This window comes from Neurospora crassa, linkage group III (genome assembly GCF_000182925.2).
Source record: "Neurospora crassa OR74A linkage group III, whole genome shotgun sequence".
NCBI classification, from domain to species: domain Eukaryota; kingdom Fungi; phylum Ascomycota; class Sordariomycetes; order Sordariales; family Sordariaceae; genus Neurospora; species Neurospora crassa.
In genome coordinates this window covers 4,330,704-4,352,400 of record NC_026503.1, presented here as the reverse complement: position 1 = coordinate 4,352,400, position 21,697 = coordinate 4,330,704, and the positions used below count along the sequence as shown (strand labels likewise).

General features: G+C 52.3%; 4 protein-coding genes and 2 non-coding genes across 6 annotated transcripts; 3 read left to right on the top strand and 3 right to left on the bottom strand.

Annotated features, from left to right (window-relative positions):
- Positions 1-171: 171 nt before the first annotated feature.
- Positions 172-2,102, bottom strand: NCU07562 (60S ribosomal protein L43). Its single transcript, XM_953514.3, has 5 exons — positions 1,911-2,102; positions 1,831-1,841; positions 1,332-1,363; positions 1,141-1,273; positions 172-1,080 (listed from the first exon to the last, which is right to left on the bottom strand). The coding sequence occupies exons 1-5, from the start codon at positions 1,947-1,949 to the stop codon at positions 1,017-1,019; spliced, it is 279 nt and encodes a 92-aa protein (XP_958607.2). The 5' UTR covers positions 1,950-2,102; the 3' UTR covers positions 172-1,016.
- A 296-nt stretch (positions 2,103-2,398) lies between these two features.
- Positions 2,399-5,077, top strand: NCU07563 (hypothetical protein). The gene is made up of 3 exons (XM_953515.3): positions 2,399-3,426; positions 3,484-4,578; positions 4,671-5,077. The coding sequence occupies exons 1-3, from the start codon at positions 3,372-3,374 to the stop codon at positions 4,838-4,840; spliced, it is 1,320 nt and encodes a 439-aa protein (XP_958608.3). The 5' UTR covers positions 2,399-3,371; the 3' UTR covers positions 4,841-5,077.
- Positions 5,024-7,751, bottom strand: NCU07564 (siderophore iron transporter mirC). Its single transcript, XM_953516.3, has 3 exons — positions 7,194-7,751; positions 6,992-7,122; positions 5,024-6,931 (listed from the first exon to the last, which is right to left on the bottom strand). The coding sequence occupies exons 1-3, from the start codon at positions 7,415-7,417 to the stop codon at positions 5,334-5,336; spliced, it is 1,953 nt and encodes a 650-aa protein (XP_958609.1). The 5' UTR covers positions 7,418-7,751; the 3' UTR covers positions 5,024-5,333.
- A 1,426-nt stretch (positions 7,752-9,177) lies between these two features.
- On the bottom strand, positions 9,178-15,017 carry NCU07565 (von Willebrand RING finger domain-containing protein). The gene is made up of 5 exons (XM_953517.2): positions 13,336-15,017; positions 12,842-13,177; positions 12,054-12,780; positions 11,043-11,990; positions 9,178-10,974 (listed from the first exon to the last, which is right to left on the bottom strand). The coding sequence occupies exons 1-5, from the start codon at positions 13,574-13,576 to the stop codon at positions 9,741-9,743; spliced, it is 3,486 nt and encodes a 1,161-aa protein (XP_958610.1). The 5' UTR covers positions 13,577-15,017; the 3' UTR covers positions 9,178-9,740.
- A 4,164-nt stretch (positions 15,018-19,181) lies between these two features.
- On the top strand, positions 19,182-20,441 carry NCU14122. The gene is made up of 2 exons (XR_897862.1): positions 19,182-19,399; positions 19,482-20,441. It is a non-coding gene; the product is annotated as a ncrg33 (non-coding RNA).
- A 624-nt stretch (positions 20,442-21,065) lies between these two features.
- Positions 21,066-21,160, top strand: NCU15242. Its single transcript has one exon. It is a non-coding gene; the product is annotated as a tRNA-Pro (tRNA).
- The last annotated feature ends 537 nt before the right edge of the window (positions 21,161-21,697 follow it).

The following is a 21,697-nucleotide window of genomic DNA, read 5'->3' as shown; positions in this document are numbered from 1 at the left end:
GGGCCGATGGGGCAATGTGTTTTTCCATCGCAACAGGGGGGTAACAATTCATGACTTCTTTCAGATGTTTCTTGATTTTGGATGCTACTAAGGATGAATCTGCTTAGGGGAACATGATGCCACTTTGAATGCATCGACAAGTGCCACCCGGACACTCATGAGTGCAAGACGACCGGGAGGACAGTCCTCGAGACCTCGTTGAGTCGTTGGTCTGACAGGGGTAGAGTCGGTGGATCACACCGACCCCGTTGGCTGCCGATGCTAGAGATTCCTTATCTGCAATCCTCTTCACGATCAAAGTTGATACCGGGATGCGTTTCGGCCCATGTGTTGTGACAGGCTCACGAGATGTGGCAATGTGGAAGCTAGGAGCTGAGAACATGGGACTATCACGCAATTATCACTCGGGTATGCACTGTCGTGGTGTATAAATCGGGAACCGCGAAGCGTGTGCTCATCTTGCCTAGGTCGTCGCACAAATCGCATCTGACCGGTCCTCTTTCCAAGCTCAAACTTTATGTACCCCATCTAATGCCGTCATCACATCCGCGTGCCCTTCAGCTCCATTCTTCAGAGGCGGCCGTCAGGCAAGTTCAGAGCGCTTCCAAATCCATTGCTTGCCGTTCTACAAATGCAGGAACCCGCGAACCAGGAGCGTGACAAGAAAGAGTTCTAAATATGTGTTTGCGAACATCCGATCACCAAAATGCTGGAGGGTCGTCGGATTTGGCCAACAGGAAAGGGTATCATGGTCATTGTCTACCGTAAATCAAACCTGGCGATCTTTTAAGACATCTTCCCAAGCCATGCTTCAATGTGAGGAAAGAGACGCCGGTAAAACTCCCTGTCTAGATCGCCCCGTCTCCAGACCACGCAATAGTGATGTCGTAATGGGCAGCAGCAAAGTCGTTATTGAAGGAAATCTGTTTCATCCCAAAGTAAATCCGCAGATCCCCAATTGTCCTTTTCCATGACACCTAACCCGAAAGACCAAAAATGCCAGCTAAACGACCACCTTAAACCTCAGTGATCTCACGGAGACGGCGGAGGGTGGAGCGCATGGCAGCGGCGGCGGGGGTGCTAGAGATACAATGTTAGGCAAGGTACTATCGAGAAGCGTCCATTCTGGTGAAGACTTACGAGACGGTGTAGGCACCACCAGCCAGGGTCTTCTTGCAGGCCTTGCAAGACCAGATGCCGACGGAGGAGCGACGGACAGTGTTCTTGCCGCAGAAGGTGCAAGTGTAGCGGGCGTGCTGGGACACTTCCTGCTCTGTGGGGTTGTTAGTAACCTGATGGCAGAAGGGCGTGGGGGTCTGTTGGGTACTGACTCTTGACCAGCTTACGGAGCGAAGCACCGTATCTGTTTGTGATTGTTGGTTAGTGACGCTGTTCCTTCGGCGGATGTGTTTGAAAGTGCGTGATCGACGAGATTCATTCGTAGTGATGCTTCCATTGTGAACTGATTGAGCCGGGTAGAGTATCCAAGGTCCGTGGGAAGGTGATGAAAGTGATGTCGAGGTGAAGGCGTTCGCAATGGCTCATGGAGTTTTGACGGTGCAGAGTTCGACGTCGTTGATTTAGATCGAGTGTCGCTCCCACAGATTGTTGACGTTGGTTGCCGAGTCATGTTCTCATGTCGAATGCCCTCTCTTTTCCATCCTCAACACGTCCACCACAGTCGGCGCCCCGGGAAGCTTGTCATTTTTTTGTTGTGTAGTTATTCGTTCTTGGTCGTCTTGTCGCCATTGGTCTCGTCGTCGTCGAATGTCCTCGGTGAATCTCGTCGATCAAGGGAGTGTCAAGTCGAAGGAAACCATCGTTACATACCTAGTACCGTACTTTTTTGCAAATCAAAAATTAGCCATCTCGCCGCAACGCATTCTTTCTGGAAATGGAGAGTTACATACCTTGCCGGAGATTCCGACCTTCTTGGTGCGCTTAGACATTTTGGCTGGTTGAGGTGGTCGTTGTCTGGAAAACTACCGTCCTTGCTGGCGATGTGCGAATTTGACAAAAGGCCAGGGCTTTTTTCTCTTGTGTGGTGTGCGAGCGCTGCGACGGCCGGTCCACACCCCGGGAACTTTTTTCGGACCCTAGGCAGAACCATTTTGCCGACGGGACTCTGTGCCAGGGCCAGTACATATGTGTGTGCCTGACAAATGTCTTGGCATTGGCGGGGCTTTTGCCCACATTGGCAGCTGAGCCACTGCCAGCTCCGAATTGACAGCTGGCCCGCGCCCGTCGCTGGTGTGACATCAGCCAACAACAAACAACTCTTGTTACCTAGTTACCCAGCAATTATTGTTCATCTCTTCCGTCCCCTCCCATCGTCGTCTCTTTTTGAGCTCCTGTCGTGCTCCCAATGCTCTGTGAACACCCTACAAACCCTTTCCGACTCCCCATGTGTGTGATGTTCAGGTTTCACAACTACAGAACCACTACTGTATTCTGCAAATTGGTGGACTACCTTACCTACGGAGAAGTCTCAATGTGGGTTTCTTCCAAAGCATGCAGCGCCCTAGCTCAAATCTCGCAGCGTCCCTACCGCAACGGCCCTCATGGTTCGCACTGTCTGCGCAAGTGACACTTTGGTGGACTTTACTACCGCAGTACAGTGTTCAAGCGCTGTCAACAAACAACGGTTCGGACACTCAGCCGTAACACTATCCAATAAGACATGTTCACGTCCTCATCGAGCGGAATGAATCCCGACATCCAGAGAAGTCTCTGGGGTTGCTGGACTGCTTGATCAGGGAGGGACCGGACATTGTATCGACGATCTCGGGCGCACTCCAGATCTGGTCCGTGTTCCGGCGGGAGGCATGGCGGGCTGCGAAGACTTTGTCAATGGCCCCGTCCCGCCCAAGACTCCTTCATCCGTTTCTCTTGACCGCATGAAACGGCGGTGCTTGCCTATTTCGGATGGCATCCAGAATACCCAGCGGAACTGCCTGTTGTGCCTCGGCTGGACAAGCATGAAGCGGTTGCAATGGTGACATATGGCGTGGTGTTTTACGCTTCGGTGGAAGCCAAACAAGAAGGGACGGAGGATGTTTGGAAAAGGGTTGGTGTTCCGATGACGCCGATGCGGTCCTTCCGCGGGTTCCCCGTGGTCAAAATCTTCATATAAATGATGCATCATCTCGACCTAAACTAAGTTGCTCAGACACTTTTGCTCCGCTCTTTTCTGTTGGCATCCCGAATCTTCTAAAGAACTGAAGGGTTGAGACCTACTTCTCTTGTTCACTTTGATATCGATTTCACCCTAACCTTTGTTGTGAAAGACTCACTTGTCCCGAATCTAGACACAGTCTCATCTACCCTTTAACATACTCCCATCCAAAGACGAAACCGGTCATCTTCTCAAGATGCCTCTGAAACAACACGGCCGTGACTACGACATTGTCGTCTATGGAGCCTCAGGTGAGTACTCAACCCAACCTGAAAGCTCGTATCCAACACCAAGCTAACAACCACCAGGCTACACCGGCAAATACACAGCCCAACACATCGCCACGCACCTACCCACCACCCTGAAATGGGCCGTAGCCGGCCGCTCCCGCTCCAAGCTCGAAGCCGTCGTGTCTCGGCTTCAAGAACTCAACCCGGACCGGCTCCCGCCCTCCATCGAGATCATCTCCTCCACCACCGACCGCACCGCCCTTGAAGCCCTCTGCCGCCGGACCTTCATCCTCCTCACCACCGTCGGACCCTATGGCTCCCTAGGCGAGCCCGCCTTCGCCGCCTGCGCCACCACCGGCACGCACTACTTTGACGTGACAGGCGAAGTCCCCTTCGTCCACAAGATGATCACCAAATACTCTTCCTTGGCCGCCCAATCCGGAGCCAAAATGTTTCCCCAAATCGGTATCGAATCCGCCCCCTCCGACTTACTCACCTGGTCCCTTACCCAGCAACTCAAGCGCGAGTTCGGTCCCGCAACAAAAACAGGCCAAGTGACGCTGAGCATCCACACCCTGCGCTCTGCTCCTTCGGGCGGCACACTGGCAACAGTCTTCACCATCCTCGAGACGTTTTCTCTTAAGCAGTTGAAGGAAGCATATAAACCCTACGCTTTAAGTCCCGTCCCGCATCCGAACCCAGACCTCGCCGAACGGCGCACCACGTGGATCACCAAGGTGACTGGCTTAGCTACCACCCCCATTCTGGGACTGGGAACGACGTCGGTAGCAGCCAAGACGGATGCGGCCATCGTGCAGCGCACTTGGGGTTTGCTTTCCGAGGCAAGTAACAAGGGGAAAGAAGATGAAAGTTATGGTCCCAGGTTTAGCTTTAAGCAGTACATGAAACCGCGGAACTGGTTGAGCGGGGTGGCTATCCATTTGGGGTTGATGGTGTTGGGACTAGTCATGGCTACGCCGTTTTTGAGAAAGGTGGCCAAGAAGTTTGTCTATCAGCCGGGCGAGGGGGCGGAGGAGGAAGTGGCGAAGCGGGATGAGTTGGAGTATTGGGGGGTTGCGAAGCCTGATTTTGGTGGAGACGAAGTCAAGGAGAAAGAGGAGGGGAGGAAGAGGGCGTTTGGACGGTGTTGGTTTCGGGGGCCGGTTTATTATTGTGAGTTTTTTATTATCCTTCCCCTTTTTGACTGGACGGGCGGTGGTTGAGACACTTAAGAGAGTTTTGAGATATGCTGACTGACTGAACAGATACCGGAGTCTTGTTGGCTGAGGCGGCTGCCACATTGCTTGAGGAGGAGAGCGTGGATGAACAGCTTGGTGGTGGTGGGATTTACACGCCTGCTTGCTTGGGACAGCCGTTCATTGACAGGTTGGACAAGGCTGGGTTCCATTTTGAGACGAAGATCATGGAAGAGTAAGAGGCGACACGATTGTTGTTGGTAGTTTGAGGTTGCTTGAGAGTGACACAAGGAAATCCGCGGAATGCATTGTTGTGGCGTTATTGATAGGATATCGTTATTTTATGAGGACAGCTTGCCGTTGAACTTTATGATTAGGTCTACCTGGATGGCTACTATCTAGCTGTCATCGAGCGGGATGAGTCGTAGCACATATTCACTGTTTTAGTTGCCAGTATACCATACGGAAAGGTTGATGTTCTTGAATTCTATCTCAACCTTTTTATACACAAAGAAGAAATCCGCAATCAATCAATCATGGTATCATCGCTATCCTCCGACCGACCAAACACGCTGTCTAACTAATCAATCCAATGCTGTACTTCCACGTTGGAAGATTCCTCCAACCTTGACTTTCCCTTTGGTATATCCCATTTCCACAATCCCATATTCAACAGCAGCAACAATCGGTCCGTATCCAACATCCAAAACAGCAACCAAAAACCCCTCACTCTTACAACCTCCTCCCAGGTCTCATTCTCTTATAATACCCCCTCCCCTTCCCCATCCAAACCCAAAACCTCCACCACTCCACCCGCTCCTCCATCCTCCTCGCCCGCTCATCAATCTCCTCCTCCCCCGTCCCCACCACCAGCCCCCTCCCATTCCACACCTCCCACTTCCCTCCTTCACCAAGCCTATAATCGCCAACAAACAACGCCACCACCAGCAGCGGCACGCACCACACCAGCGCAAACTTTAGAAGCACCGTGACCGTCTCCTGATACGCTCTGGCAATCGCTTCCCGTTCTACGCTTCCCCAGGGATAACTCCTTGCCACCACCACGCTAGCATAGATCTTTTTGGCCTCCCCTTTCAGCGCGTCAGGGAGGTAAGCGACGAGTTTGCGCGGGATCAGTCGGCCCCAGATGACGCCGCTGAAAGCAGCTCCCACGGCGGCGCCGACTTCCACGAGCGTCAGAAACGCAGCGGTGGCGACGCCGACGTGGGCGTGTTTATCGCCGCACGAGGCCTGCACGGCCAGTTGCGTAGCGACGTGCATCAGGCCCGCACCAGCGCCCAGAACGGCTTGGGCGGAGAACAGCGAGTGGATGCTCACGCCCTTGGTGCGGGTCATGAGCAGGATGACGATGGCGAAGGTGTACAGTAAGGCGCCGGTGATGATGAACGGTCGGGGGCGTGGGGATCGACTTTGGCGGATGCCGAGGGAGGCCAGGATGGCGGCGATAGTGGAGGCGAAACTAAAAGTCTGGGTAATTTGGCCGGCGCGGTTGACGGGGAGGTTGAGAGCCACGAGGAGGTAGGAGTAGAAGTAGGGCTGGACTGCGATGTAGAAGATCATGAAGTAGAAGAACCCTAGGCTGCAGCCGGCGACGAAAGTGCGGGATTTGAGGAGGTCCAGGGGCAAAAGGGGGTGAGGAGCGAGGTTGGGGCGGGATTCCCAGAGGGGGAAGAGGATGAGGAGGAAGGTGCCGAGGATAATCATAGGGAGGAGCTTAGGGTCGCGCCAGCCCTGGGGGGAGCGGGAGATGAGGGTCAAGGGGATCAGGATCAGGGAAAGGCCAGCGCTGAAGAGGAGAGTGCCGATGATGTCGAGGTCGCGGAGGAGGATGTGGCGGATCTTGGTCTTGGTGGTGCCGTGGTTATTGTTGCTGCGATAGTGCTTTGGCTTGAGGATCCCCAGTGCTTCAGCTTTCCGGCGGTTGAGGTACAGACTCAAGGCCAAAGGGAGAAAGGCAACGGGCAGGATGAGCGCCCACATGCCATAGCCCCATCGCCAGGTTGTCGATGCCAGAATGGCTGACGCTATCAGCGGACCGATCCAAACCGTGACCAGAAAGGGGCTGTCTGGCAGACTGGAGAAGAGGGCTCGGTTGAGGAAAGAGCTGGTATCTGCAATGAAGACCTGCTGGAGAATCTGCAGACCCGTTGAGCCAGCCGCGTAGAAGATTTGTGCCGAAGCGTAGGTTTCCACGTTCTTGGAGGCTGCCATGAGGATGTAGCCAAGTACGCAAAGGACGATGGAAATAGCAAAGGCCTCGAGACGGCCAAAGACATCGGCGATCTTGGCCATAGGGGGTTTGATGACGGCTGGTAACTGTTAGTTTCTCTGTGCCTAAAGATATTCGGTCACTCTGCAGTTCAACCCACCATTGACAACATTTTGAACAACAGACACAGTCGACAACAGAGAGTGGTTATTGAAGGAGCTAACAGCGAAAGCCGTTAATGCATATGTGACCTGACCCTCGAGTGACGTTGTGAAAGCGATGAGAAAGATGCTTTCAAGCAAGCCGTGTTAGCAATCCTCGTCCAAATTGTCGAACAAAACACGGGATTGGACACAACACACCTCATATAAGCTACAATCAAAGCAGACTTGGTCCACGTCCTCGAGACAGCTTCAATCTGTCTCACTCCTTCCTGAATGTCGGATCCGGGCGTAGCGCAATCACTCTCGTACAGAGGGGTAATAGCCGTGCCATAGTCTCCTCCGTCACTGCCGACCTCGAGATGTTCTGTTGAGAAGTGGCCGTGTAAGAGAGGTGACCCTATCTCGTCGTCGTCGGGCCTCATCTTGCCGCTGCGCAAATTTTATGTTTGCCGAATAATGCTGCTCATGAATGCTGTTTGGTGATTCAACAAAGGAGGCGGATGCTGTTTGGATTTGTTTCAAGTGGCGTGAGGGAAATTTGTAAAGTATCATGAAACTGAGGGTACTGTTGAATCCACCTCTTGAATTTCACATGTGGCCTGTTCGGGAGAGAATATCGACGAGAAAGTAATTCACAAAACCAGCTTCATAGAGGATGAAGTGGAGAAAAGAAAAGAAAAGAAAGATGCAAAGAAATGAAGAAAGAGAAAAGATAAAAAGGTAAGTAGGCAACAATGATCCAAGGTTAGGTGAGAGGAGACTTTGTTGGGTGGTATCAAGTTCTTGAATGTGATAGCGGTAACAGCGGCGAAGCAGCGTAGGATTGCGCTCCCAAAAATGGAACCCTTTGCTGCGTGCTTTCTCGGCGTAGGTACAGGACAGGATAGTTGACCCCTTGCAAGTGTTTTTAGAGGGTATCCACGAGGTCGGGACTTTAGGTCGGTCACCTTAACAGCCTCAGATCGCCTCAGTTGATGTGATGGGTCCAGTAAGGATATGTTCCTAGGAGGATACCTACGTAGGAAAACAGGTCGACCATAGGACAAACAAAAGGCAGCCAATCTAGGGTGACTGTTCGGAGTTTGGATTCCATAGGACCACGCCGCGCATAAGGTTATCCCGGCGCTGGGAAGGGGGTTGGATTCGTTGGGTTGATAAGTTGGATGAAAACAGTCCAAAGGTTTGTTGCTGCTGCCTTTTCTGTTGCAAGGTTCAGTCAGTCCGTCAGTTGTCTCACCCCCGCTCCGCTTAGTTCAGAGCTCGTTTCACGTAGTAGTGGCCGCGCCTGTCTCAGTCAAGTTCCGCTTTCCCAAGATCATCAGGCCAGTATATTATATTACATTACAGGCCCGATGGATGAAGCCCCGTGGGTCGTCCATCTCGTCTGAAGAGAGGAGGAGGGGAAGCAACGAACGAACGAACGAACGAACGAACGAACGAACGAACGAGTTTGCCCTGCCCTTCCTTTCTATGAAGAAGTGGAATAATGTAGAGCCAAACAGAAAGGTATCGATACAATAAACTAGACTAGTGGTGTCGGGTCCCTGGCAACTCCCATGTCACGCAGTACATAGGTAGGTGACTCCAGTCAGTCACTCCAGCATGTCCATGCCCGCCCCCCAGTGAGCAGTGAGTGTGACCTGAGCATTTTCCACTTTCCGCTTGACGATGACGACCGCTGACAAGGTTACACCCCACTTGGTGCCGACAGCAGTGATCTCCGATTGGCCAAAGATTATCAAACCATCTGATAAAAATTTTGAGCCCTCCAGTTTTCTCCTCAAGCAATTCCCCATCCAGCACTTCCCCGTCAGTGCATTGCTTGGCCGCCCCGAAAGCCCCCGTCCCAGTTGCATTTTCTTCGGCCTTTAGTGTACACTAGCTACATATTACATAGTGTATGTAAGTGGTCTGCCCGGATCCCGGCGAGGTCGGAAGCTGTTGATTACATATCTAACGCCATCGACGGCCAACCACTTGCTTTGCTGGGTGAAAGTCGGGTAGTACTGTAGTGTACTACCCACACGTATGAGCAGTTCAAATGCCGTGATACACGATCGACATCAACATTATCGCTGCGGCTAGCTGCTTGCTTGCTTCCCACACGGCTCGTGCTTGTGTTCATAAAGTTCAGCTGGAAACTGGTATTCACGACTGACTGACACGATATGCTTGCTGCATATATTACGATGATGGTGATGATGATTTGTTCCACCTTGAGTAGGGCTTTCAGCTCTTCATCTGCTCCCGCTTTTTCCTTTCCTCCCTCCCATTATATCCCCAACCAGAGCATGATGAATGATGCCGCCCCCAATACAAAATTATAACATACATAAATCTCATTCATTTACAAGACCACCACGAGTCCGCCATCCTTCATATCCTCGATCCATCTCACATTTACCTACGACATATTCAACAGCAGCCAGCCCATAGATGCCGATAAAGCAAATCCCCACAAGATATCCAAAAACGCAAAGCAAAAGTAGCCACCGCCAATGTAACAAACAGGATATTGTTATATAGTAAAGCAAAAAGATGACCAAGTGCAACAAAGCGCGACACAAGAAGTAGAAGTGGTATCATCGAGCCCAAGGTCGCAATCCAAACCAGCCAACCATGTAACAAGAAGAAGAGGAAAATTGAAAAGAATAGAAAATGCCACCCATCGACAGAATATTGCTTATCGGTGGGCAGCAATGTTAGCGAGAAGAAGAGCAAAGCCAGCAGTCCAGAAGCAGACCGCTATGCTTCCTCCATGATGCCGCCTTCCCCCCCTCCCTCCACCGTCCACTCCTGGCTCTTCTCCGTAAGCTTTTTGATGCCGCTAACCCGGCCGGCCCAGAGACTTTCGATCGGTGTGCGGAAGGTAAATGCCCGCTGAGAGCTGATCACACCAATCGCCTGCAGCACCGCCTTGCGGCTGTCCCGCCCAAAAATGGCAGGGTGGTTGATCCACTCAAGACTGGACTCGAGTTCCGCATCAAGAGCTGACACGGTAGTCGGGTCGATGGCGGATGCCCCCGTGTTCATGGCCCCAAGCGCATCGTTGGACCGGCGGCTTGATATCGTGAAGCCGCCTCCGAGTCCCATGGGGTGATTTGCCATTGTAGGCGACGGCGTGTTCTTCCGGTCCGGAGTGGCGGGAATGGGCGAGTGCGTGCGAAGAGGCGTGGACGGGAGCGACTTGGTGGGCGGTCCTCCCGGTGCTGGTGGCACTGGGGGCAACCCGCCCTTACCGAGACCCTTGAGAATCGATCGCGTCTCGCTCAACAGCGTATGGGCACGATCATGCTGGCCCCTGCTGACCAAGGTCAATGCCCGGGTCAACATGTCCGACGTGAGAATTTCCATCCGCCGCTGTACAATGTACGGGTGGGGCGGTATCGCTGGCGAAGCAGTCCAGTGCTTCTTCGACCCTGGTGTTGCCGGCAGCATTGTGATGGCCAAAAGCGATGGTCTCGTGTGCTGCGTGGCGCCTTCGCGTAGAATATCCCCCCAGGAAAGGTCGGCCTGTATCAAAGGAACCTCCTCCACCGACATCGCCCTTTGGTCCTCGTCGTCCATGGGTCCTCCTATCGCCTCCAGTCCTGATACGACAGTGTCCCAGTAAGCGTGTGACTGTGGTTCCTCGGACGACGTATCTGGCATAATCGTCAGCTGTACAAGCACGTCGCGCTTGTCGCCGAAGCGAAGATCGCCCAAGTTGGCTTCCGCATCGCGCCCAGTTGCCCGCTTCGTGATTTGGAGCGCGCCACTGATCTTGCCCAGCTTGGCTGGCGACCCCTCTGGGAGTTTGAGCTTGAGCTTAACATTTTGGTGGGATAAGCTCTGCATGGCACCGAGGCAGCCTGCCAGACACTCTCGGAGCATCATCCAATCCTTAACATAAGTATATGATGCCTTGGTCCTCGTCGAGAGCTCAATCATTGTGTCGGGCTTGTGCGTCGTTCCCAGACCGAAGGAGTGAATTGTGATCCTAGAATACCGGTTAGTTCCACCTAGAAAAACTCAAAGGTTGGCGTGGTAAAGAGGAATAAGACATACTTGGCAGCTTCCGCACGCGACACCACAAAGTCGACACTGTCCGCATCAGAAGTCGAGGCATCGCTAATCAGCATGATAGTGGCAATGGGGTTGTTGTACTTGCGCCCCATGAGCAGATCCATGGCCACGTTCGCACCCTCAACCACATCCGCACGATGGCTCTTCTGCCCCACGGGCTTGACCGATGCCAAAACGTTGCTCCAGCCAGGCCACGCCTTGGTAGTCATGCCCACGACGGGGACACCACCGCCCGAGGATCCAAACGTCACGAGACCCATACGGTCACGATCGCCTAAGGAGCTGACCATAAAACGAAGGGCGTCGCGGACAAGGTTGATTTTCACACCTTGCATGGAGGCCGAAATCGGAACAACAACGACGACGTCAACCGGGACGTGGATTGATGGGAGCAGCCCTGGGCTTCGCACATTAGTATATTCAGTCGGGGCCGTGGTGGCGGACCTGGCCCCGCCCCAGGATGACGCCTGGGATGATACCCGCTGCTTCGAGCCAGCGCTCCTGTTCCACTCGTCTTCGTCTGCCTCGGAAAATTCGCGGTCGTATTCGGGACTGCGCATTGGTGAAGTCTCCACAGCATTCAGATCCAACAGTGCCTGTTGCCACAGCTTGAGCTGGTTGCGATTCTCGAACCGAAGGTGGAACTGCGGTAGCTCGTTCACTGACAAGCTCAGCGTCAGGATGTTCTCGTCGACAGATCCGGTCTCCGACACCCCGTTCAGGTGCTTTTTGATCAAGATCGATCCCTTCAGCGTGCATCGACCCGTTTTGCGCGCCGCTTCATCCTCCCACTGTCCTGGTGCTGAGGGCACATTCTTCTTCTCCTTTACGCAGATGAGCATCTCGGCGAAGAGAAAGCATTCCAGCTCCTGCCATGACACCTTATCCTTGCCTACACGGAGTGTGCCGTAAAGTCGGAGCTTCCCAAAGCTAAATTTCGTGTTAGCGAGAGTACTGAAACGAAATGCGTAAGCAAATCAAGTGTGCACTTACCGGCTGAAGTCGAGGCCATGCCAGTTGTCGACTCGGCTGCGTAGATTCTCAGTCATCTCGGCCAACACTTCTGGTGATTCATAGGGGTAGAAGCGAGGCACGCTCCTCGCAGGCGACGGTGCGCGCGGATATGGCTCTTCAGCTCTGGATGACGGTAGCATGGGCTGTCCATTCTGTAGGTCCTCGGGATCCGGTCTCCACTTGTTATCGGGTACCTCAACCGTAACCAGACAAGTAAGCGTCTGCTGTTGCCGCGACTTGCTGATTGTAGGGAACTCCGACCGGATGGTGACGGTCGGTGCTGGAATTGGGTTCCGGGTTATCGCACGGGGGGGACTTGATATCGACGTTTCCATAGCCTGAACATCGTAGTCGTGTCTTCGCGGTGGACCACTCTGCATCGTTTCCGGATATCCTCCCGATGAGGCCATTCCTCCGGTAGCGCCTGTAGTCTCACTATCGCTACGCGCGTGTCTCGAATTTGGCGTGTAACGATGATCGGACGACGAAGGGGCGTCGCGACTGTCGCGTTGGCTGACCCTTGCCATGGTGTGAGGTGCCAAACCTCCGTCCTGCCGAGCACTTGATGCTCGACTTGGTGCTCGCGCTAGCTGATCATCCCATGGCTGCTGCGATGGAGCTGGAGCTGGAGCTGGAGCTGGAGTTGGGGCCGGTGGCGACCGAGTGTCGTTTACGGAAACTGAGCGTACCATGCTGCTAATTTTTTCTAATGTTAAGCTGGTTAGCGCTACTGAGCATTCACGCCAGAAGAATTCGTTTTCCCTTACCGATATCCAGCACGTTTCCTCCACGGCTGGTATCCAAATGCAATGGCGCGTTGCATGTTGGGCAAAACTGAGACTCAAACTCGCGGATGAATTCGTAAAAGCAAGCCTCGTGTGACACATGGGTACACGAGAATTGTAATATCCTCTCGCCCTGCAGGGTATGCTCCAGCGGCTCCTCACAAACTGCACACTCGCTTCCAACAAACGTGCGCTCCCGGCGTCCCCGGCTCGCGTTACTGTTCATCATGGTGCTCTCTCGTGACTGAGAAGGTGAACTAGGCGTAACTAGTGAGTAGTGTGATTGCGCGCCCAGGTGTCCGTTAGGGATTGGGCTATCTGTTAGGCGAAGCCTAGGTTAGCAGCCAGCTCAACTGAAGGCGCATCCATGATACCTAAGAGTCCTTGCTCCCGAGACACCAAAGCTAAAATGCGGTAAGGGAAGGGAATGAGAAGGGATAGCCAGTCTGAGACTCAACCATAAGAATATGACCTACCTCTCTCGGAATATGACGTCGCGGGATACTGTCTTGCAGGCACGCCAGAGTGGTTGTGGTAAGAATGGTTGGACCGGTCAAAGTCTGGTCTCCGCGAGCCGCCGCTTGCAGAGAGAATGGATGTTGAAGAGGGCCCAAGCATGCCAAGGTCATGCAACGTCGACGCCTGATGGTCGGGTGGCCGCCTGTTTTGCTGCTCCTTGGAGTGGCCCTTATGCTTGCTGTGCAACCTGCTGAACATGTGGAAGATGGTTTGCGACGACCGAAGTGACGTCGAATGTTGGCTGAGCTAATATAAGGCCGCGGCGGGGTGTTTGAGCTGGGGATGCAAGTTTGACCTGCAGCCGAGCAGTTCTAGAGTGTGTTGCCTTTTCTGCGGAATCTCCCTCAGAAGACTGACGATCGGAAGTCTGTCGCAATACTCCCAGAGTTCTCCTTCCCCTTTTGCTGCTTGTCGCCCTTGGAAAGGCTGTACGAAGTCACAAAACGCTTGGGTCAAGCCTTTGGAGTACGTTTCAGGGGCCGTATCAACAATGCGGAAACAGTCCCAGGGATGGCGGCCAGCGCATGGCTGTTTGGAACAAAGCTGACTGAAATACCGTCCTATACTCTGTCCTTTGTGTTCTCTCTTTCGAAGTAGAAGACCACCGATATGGGGGCCGGTATTAATCAATCCCTGCTGTCCAGTAGTTGTCGATGCGAAACCTTGGTTGGTGTGTTTCCCACTCGTGTTTGCTGTCCTCAACGGTCCAATTCCTCACCACGTGAGCCCGTGGCTGCTAGCCTCGCAGAGCACCTACACGAGATACAGTGAGAAAGCCGCAAAGTCTGTCCAACACCAATGCCGATTGGTCCAAGACTCTTCCAAAGACTCTAAGAATAAGACTTGAAGCTTAATATAGTATCAGAGCCGCCCAACCCGTAGAACCGCAAGAAGACAAGCCAGCGAAGGCTAGTCAATGCAATCGTTCAAGATATCTTGTTTTGTTGATTGGCTGCGCAAAAATCGGTCGTCCGTAGAAGAGTACGATCGGCGGATTTGGCGAGTAGAAAGGGCTGAGTGTGAGATCGATGGGGCCTTTCGTTGAGCAGCTACGTAGGTGACAGGGAATCGAGAATATCGTTGAAGTCGTCGACTGCTTTGGTTGCTCGGCACCGGCTTGGTTGTTTCCTGCTTTCCTTTCCCTCGTTCCACACTCCGGTACGGGTCGGTTCGACTTCTGCGGTTCTGCAGGTGACTGCTCAATGCAGCAGTATGGCGCGCGCGCGCAAGGACTGGATGATTGGCCAAGTGTCTGAGGTCAAGATGCGGCGGCGCGGTACTTTATTCGGCCAACGTCAACTTGTTTGTACACACTAGAGAGACGTGTGTGCATACAGTGGACTTGTGAGAAAAGGAAGGGTCGTGACACCACCGACAAAAGGGCGGCTTTCTAGAAACAAACTGAAGAGCGGCTAGAGAGGGACGTGACAGACAGGCAGCGGACTGGAGGAAAAGGGAAAATCGGGGCTCCAGTTGATTTTAACGTGCCGGGCGGTTCGCATCGCAACAGAAGCACAGGAACAGTTAGAACCACCCAGGCAGGTCGCCAGCGTTGTGCTACTCCTCGCTTCTGCATCACGCAAGCTGGGGAGGGCGGACCCATAGACAGACACATGGGAGCGATCGGGGGGCGTCCCGCTCTAGGGGGGAGCAAGACTCCAACGGAACCTCTCATGGGCTGTGGTGGGCCACCGGCCGCCTGGGTCAGTGGGTTTTGGTCGAGCCCGCGACATCTCGTTGGGGTCCTCCAATCGTCTCTCAGACGCTTCCAGTTCCGACCCTGTTCCTTGTATCGTTACTCTGGTAGTGGAGCTGACCGGGTCAGGCGTGCGCTAAGGAGGACCTGCAGCGAAGGACATTTTCCGCTGTCCACCGCGCGAGCAACGGGATCTCGGTTCTGAGTGGTGAACCGGACAATCCACCATCCAGGGGCATCAGGGGTTAATGAGACCTACTACCTTGCTTGTGCTGCACCTGATATTATCTCTATTTGTTTGCAATTTTCTTTTTCTTTCGTCGTGGCTTCGGTATGTGTAGTGTACACTAGTTGCTCTGGAGAGTTGCAGAGCCTTGTGTTCAAGGGAACGATGAGCGAGGCAACGGCGAGCTGATCGTCAGCACTGCCATGACGATTTTCGATTTTCAAGACCCGATATATCATGGCTGAAACATCTGTTCTTAGCATCCTGAAAGTGCGATCGGTACGCAGTACGTTCGTCTCCGGCCAACCATTATGTTGTGAGACCACCCAGAAGCATGTTAGTAGGTGGGTGAGGGTGGGTGAGTGTGAGACGGGAAGGGCCGTGGGCCGTCCAACCAACACATAAAGTTTCGAGGTCCAAAACCGGAAGTTTTTGCGATGCGACGTGATTTGGACACTATTGGTGGAGGCGTATGGTGTAGGATATCAAAGAGGAAACCATCTCGGTCATCTACATGTTCGCAGTCGGAGCAGCAAATCGATCACGTCCACCACCGGACTTGGCTACCGAAGCTTTGCAAGGCTGAAGCAGCAGCCGAATCGAGTCAAGCCGAGTCGTCTTCAACCGATCCTCGTGGCAGACGTTGGGCAGAGGTGGGAGCAGGGGAGCTTGAGGGGCAGGTCAAACCCGAAACTCTAGAGGCATCCTTGGTGTCGTTGCCAGCACGTGGCGGTGCCATACATAGAAATCCAGCGCACATCACTTGTCGCGGATGCTTCCTGGAGTGTTCCAGGTTCCCTGACAGGCCCGGCTTCCTGGTAGAGTCCCCTTCGTGTCTTGCCTGTCCTGCTCCCCCCTTCCCGGATTCCCCCCTGGCCATCACCTCATCGCCCCCACCTATCGCCGGGCTTCTGGACCTGGAGAGCTGTCGGCATTTTGGCGCGGATATTGGCTCAGAGACCGAGGAGGCCTGTGAGGGTTTCTGTGGTCTCCAGTCTTGCCAGGCGTTCCCTGCCCTGGAAGGTATTGCGGAAATATGGTGTCGTTTGCGAGTGTGCCAAGCGCGTGGGAGGGTGGCGCTTCTTCAGGGTCCGCAAGAGTGTAATAAGATTGGATTATGTATGTACACCTGATAGACTGGACACCTTCTTCAAGCGTACTAGCAGCGGTTGGCCTGATACCCTTGAAACCGTTTCAACGGCCTTTCCGTGTGGACTGGTCGAGCTGGCTGGAGATGATGTGGGTGCGAAGTAAAGGGAGGTCGTCGTCGTCTGGCGCGCGGGGTTGATGCCACAATGGTTGGGACATTGGAGGATTGCGAGATGGTCAGTCTGGTGGAAGATGGACTTTCAATAGTCCGTCTGCCTGGGCTACCTCTAGATGTCGCCATGGCTGGTTACGGTTAGCAGCTGGGCAGATATGTAAACTGAAGGTACCTAAGTAAGTACATGAAAATGTTCTTTGTTATCCTCAAGCTACACCTTCCCTCCACACGACTATCAAAAACACGAGAGTCTTAGCTGTCCCTACCTACTTAGCTTCTGATGTTGCTGATATCGCACCTTCCGAAAAGCATGACTTGCTGGAAATTAGGAGTGGGGGCCTATATGTAAGTGGGGTACCGTACTCACGCTTGATCCACTTCTCCCAGCTGGGCGGGCATGACGGGAGATGATTTGTCCAACTGAGCTTGCACCCTCAGCAGGGGAGCAGTTGCCTCTCGATTTCTTTAGCTGGCTAGTATAAAAACCATGCATGGCTAGTATTCCAGTCGCCCAGTCGCCCAGTCGCCCAGCCCAGTCACAACAGCTACCTAGCCGTTTAGTGCAATCTAATAAATTGTAGTGTTGAGTAACTGGTTGAAGCGATTATTTGTCATCTTTGTTATTGTTCTGCTTCGGTTGCTTATAGGGATATGTGCCTAGAATTTGGGGGCTCTCTAACACTTTGGCCAGCGCTCTCAGCACTAAGGCTTCTACTCCAATGTACCTCCACGGTGGGTTTCAAGATTCAAGATAGATACGTGCATTCTATGTACCTACCTAGTGTGTTGGTAGTAATAGAGATAACAAGAGAGACAGCAACATCACCAACAACTATGGTAGTTATAGATACTGGTAGTGACTCTGGCCGGCATCGATTGCGGCCTCATGGTTGGCTGGACTGCGAAATAAAGTGGGGAATACTAGCCATGCATGGTTTTCATACTAGCCAGCTAAAGAAATCGGTTGCCTCTAATCGACCGAACGGGAGAAACTTGGAAAGAAAATAATAAAAAATGTAAAAAATAAATTGAGAAAATCGCAGTGAGACAGGACTGAAGCTCAAGGAGAAGTCATCATCAATTTGCATGACTGGTATCGTTGATTGTACCTTCACCCGCGGCTCAACACTTACGGCACCTTTGAACTAAATCCATGGGTGTCTGTCTTCCGCTTTTTCATTGGCTCCACCCGTATAAGATACAGGCGTACTTGTATACTGCGTATATAATGCTACTACAGGTAAAAGCCGACCTGTTATTACCCAGACTCCAGACTTCATATCCGCCATCTGCAAGGTAAAATGAAGCTCTTCAGGGTCAACAACAGACATTGGTCCCAAGCATGTGATTTCGTGCGTCCGACTGCAACATGGAGACCGCCAGAGTTCACCGAATCCTTGCGTCTTCCCTCGCGGCGGGGAATGAATGCCTGCACTGGCCGAATTCGCCTATATAGCTTGTCTGCACCCGGCGATATACCAAGTATACACTAGTAACAGTGATGAGCGAACCCAACTATGACTATGTTAGCGACTGCTACCTATATGGCCTTTTCCAACAGTCTAATACAACACCGCCTACGATCTCAACTCAGAACGGTAGCTCTACTCGCGTCCGTGACTCCAGTTGGCCAGTCCATGTGGCCGTGCGCTCCATGGTTCTTGCGATGTCCCGAAAATCCCAGAGGCCGTTCGCCGGCATCACGGCTGGAACGGCATCGACGGAAAAGACAAACAGCCACATCATACGTATCGCTCTGATATCAGATTCATCGCCGACAGCTTCCAGGTCAGGCGGCTTGAGTCCGTGATTTAGCTTCATCCCACGGTCCACCTGTTCATGGCATTTGCCTCGGCTCCCTTTCCCAGTTTTCATCTTGCCAAGAAAAAGACGAGCAAATCGGCATCCTATCCCGCGGATATTGCAGACGGGCGCGACGCCGTATGCAAAAAAAAGCATCGCGGCTCGCAGGGTCCAAGCGTTAACAGCCGCGAGCGCTGGTTTGTTTGGGACTCCGGGGAAACAAGGACTGCAGCTCCAGACCGCGGGAAGTGTCGGTGGCTGCCGGTCTGAACTGAAGCTGAATCGAATCGACCAAAAGGGTGTTTCCCAGCTGCTTGAGAAGCTCATCCCCTGTCTCGCTTACGTTTCAACTTCTCTTCAGATTCCCAATCACATCCGGGGTAGCACACACGGGACACGGCCGATGAAGCTATTTCCCCAACAACACTACAGTCAACTCTGCAATTAACGATCAGAGCCGTCACAGGGGTTTTGAACGTTATAACCAGATTATCGCTACTTCCAGTAGTGCCAAGCACGCCAAGACAGGTCCAGATAGGTACTTAGGTACCGAGAAGTAGCAGTCTAGGTACGGCGAACGGGTAGGTTAGTAGTATTTCCTGTATTTACTACCTATGAAAATAACGATCAGATACCAGATTGTATGTGTTACTAAGCAGGATTTTGATCGTAACCGTAATTCGGAAATTATCGTTATACTGCTGTGATTCTCATACAAATGGAACGGTGGCGGCGAAATCGAACGTTATAAACAGATTATCGTTATAGCTCTGATCGCTAATTGCAGACTTGACTGTACATACATACCGGTGCACAAGCTAGCCCCATGGTATCGGATCACTGTGATGTGATTGTCAAACCATCCCAGCCGTGGGACTAAGAGAAAGAAGGCGATAACTCCGGGACTTGCGCGTCCGAGCGATCCAGCGATCTTCTCTCCGTCGCCGCTTCAAGATCGAAGATCGATGGATGGCCTCTCGGATCTCCCCCGCATTTCCAGTATTAACTTGCGAGAGTTTTCGTTTCATGGAGGCGGGTGAACTGCTTGCTGCCAGATGTGTTTGGTCAAGATGAATTCTGACTCTTGCTTCACATTTACCGCCACCAAATATAGGGCCCCGCAGCATCATCACCAACGACTACTTACTTACATCATATAGGGGCCGTGCGTGATCTGGTGATACGAAACTTGAGGAGCCAATCGGCTCTAATTTCGCGTCAGTCTTTCTTTCCTCTACCTATCTTAGATCCCCGTCTCAAGTAAGAAGGCATTGCAGAGTTGTATGCAGACGCACTGACCTTATATTACACATGGGCATGTTAATATGGCGATGATGATCCATTACAGATCCAACACCGAGTAAAGCATTAGCCGCGCTGTTTGAGACCTTTTAGCGTTGTGTTTCTGAACAGGAAGATCTCTCTCACCGCCTCCTTCAGGCAAATAATTGACATACATGGAGTGATATGACGATGGATGAATGTTCAATTACTGGACTCGAACAACAAGTTGGGACATGAAGTGGCCGCTTGACGGTCTTCGGTGATATTGCCTCGTCTAGCGAAGTTCGCGCTTACAATGATACGAGTAATAGTGTAATGGTTTTGTTCAGCAAACCTTATCAAACGCTGACAGTACTTTTCCGGTCTGTCTTCGCAGCAAGAGCAAGAAATGATCTGAAACAAAGCGGCCTCGACAGCTGAACTGAAAAACCAACCCAGAAATTTTACAGCAAAGAGTTCGAGAACGGAGCGGTGTCTGTACTATTCTAGTCTCCAAAGACACTTGTGCCTTGTACCCTTGGACTCGCATTTCCCCCTTCAAGACACACATCACCAGTTTCCTCAGGTCCGTCTTTCAACATTATCATCTAGTTGTAGATGACGGGTCAAAAATCACACTCCAGATATCGTGAACTATCCGGTCTCTTTCAGACAATGTGCGGGTATAATGAATGCTCAGTGAACGAGGTATAGATGTCAACAGTTACTTAGGCTCGTAGCCGTGAACTATCAGACATCCCGATGAGCCATGTGTATATTGAATGAATAAGCAGTACAAATCGTGTACAAGGCACTTCGAAAGTCTTTCAAACCTCCGCAACCAGGGTGTCACATAATCATCACTTACATGTAGAGTCAGGGCCAGGGGCAGGTCCGCCAAACCAAAGCTGAGTTGATGAGAGTTTCACACTTGGCAATGGAAGTTGCAGACCATGAATCAATTCGCCGCGGGAGACACTCGAGGATGACTCCTCCAACGTACACCCGCATCTATGATAACCATCACTGCATTCTTCTTGGCTTTGACTGGACATGCCAGTTCTTTCATACCTAGGTCTCTCCATCTTGTGATTTTCCAATTCATCAGGTTGGTTATCTGAGCGGAACTGAAGTGAACGGGAAGGTCCGCAAAACTCGTGTCTTCTTTTGCTGGGGCGACTTGTCCCATCGCGGCTGGCTTGAAATCCATCTGTAGGCCTGGTGGTCCGCCAGTTCCTACCTACAAGTAGAGGTACCCACCGCTCCTTCCATCCCGTCTGCCCGCTCGCCGCTCCTGCCTCGTCAAACAAACCTCTGTCACCCTCCTGCCCATCCTGCCAAATCCCGTACCAAGAGTCATGCCAAGTCCAACCCCCAAGTCCCCCCTTCCAGACAGACATATAACTTCCCTTCACCAAGCTCCCTTCCCGTGGGCGCCCCGTTGGTGTAATTGGTAACATTCCCGGCGTGGAAATTCCGCGTCTGCATACGTGCCGCAGGAAGACAACGGTTCGAGTCCGTTACGGGACGCCCACGCCTTTTTTTTGTTTGTTTGTTTCCTTCTCGCCCTTGTTTGTTTCTTCTATCTCATAAAGCCTGTCCACCTACGCCCATTCATTCATGATGTACTAACGACCGAGGAGTAGGGAGGGAGGAGAGAGGGTCTATGGAAGCTGGTGGGTAGTACGTCAGCTGTGTGTATTAGAGGAGAAATCGATAGATAGGCTCAACGGAACAATACGCGAGTGTCCTTGTTGCATGTTCTTTCTGTCTAGTTGCCATCGTGAAGTGTCTAGTTAAAATGCGCCCCAGCAAACTCATATACCATTCATATGACATCAGTCTGGTTTCTGTTTTTCTGATATAGACGTGAACGACATAAACAAATGGAAACCAACCTTCAGTATTAACCTTTACATCCATGGCCCACCTAACCAGCTTGCATAGTAGTTCAGCACTTCACGGCTGATGAGCGGTCGATAACTGGTACCTAGAGGAAAACTAGGTAGCATTAACTACAAGTACTCCTCGGTCGAAGAAGAAGACCCGAGGAAAGATAGAAATTCA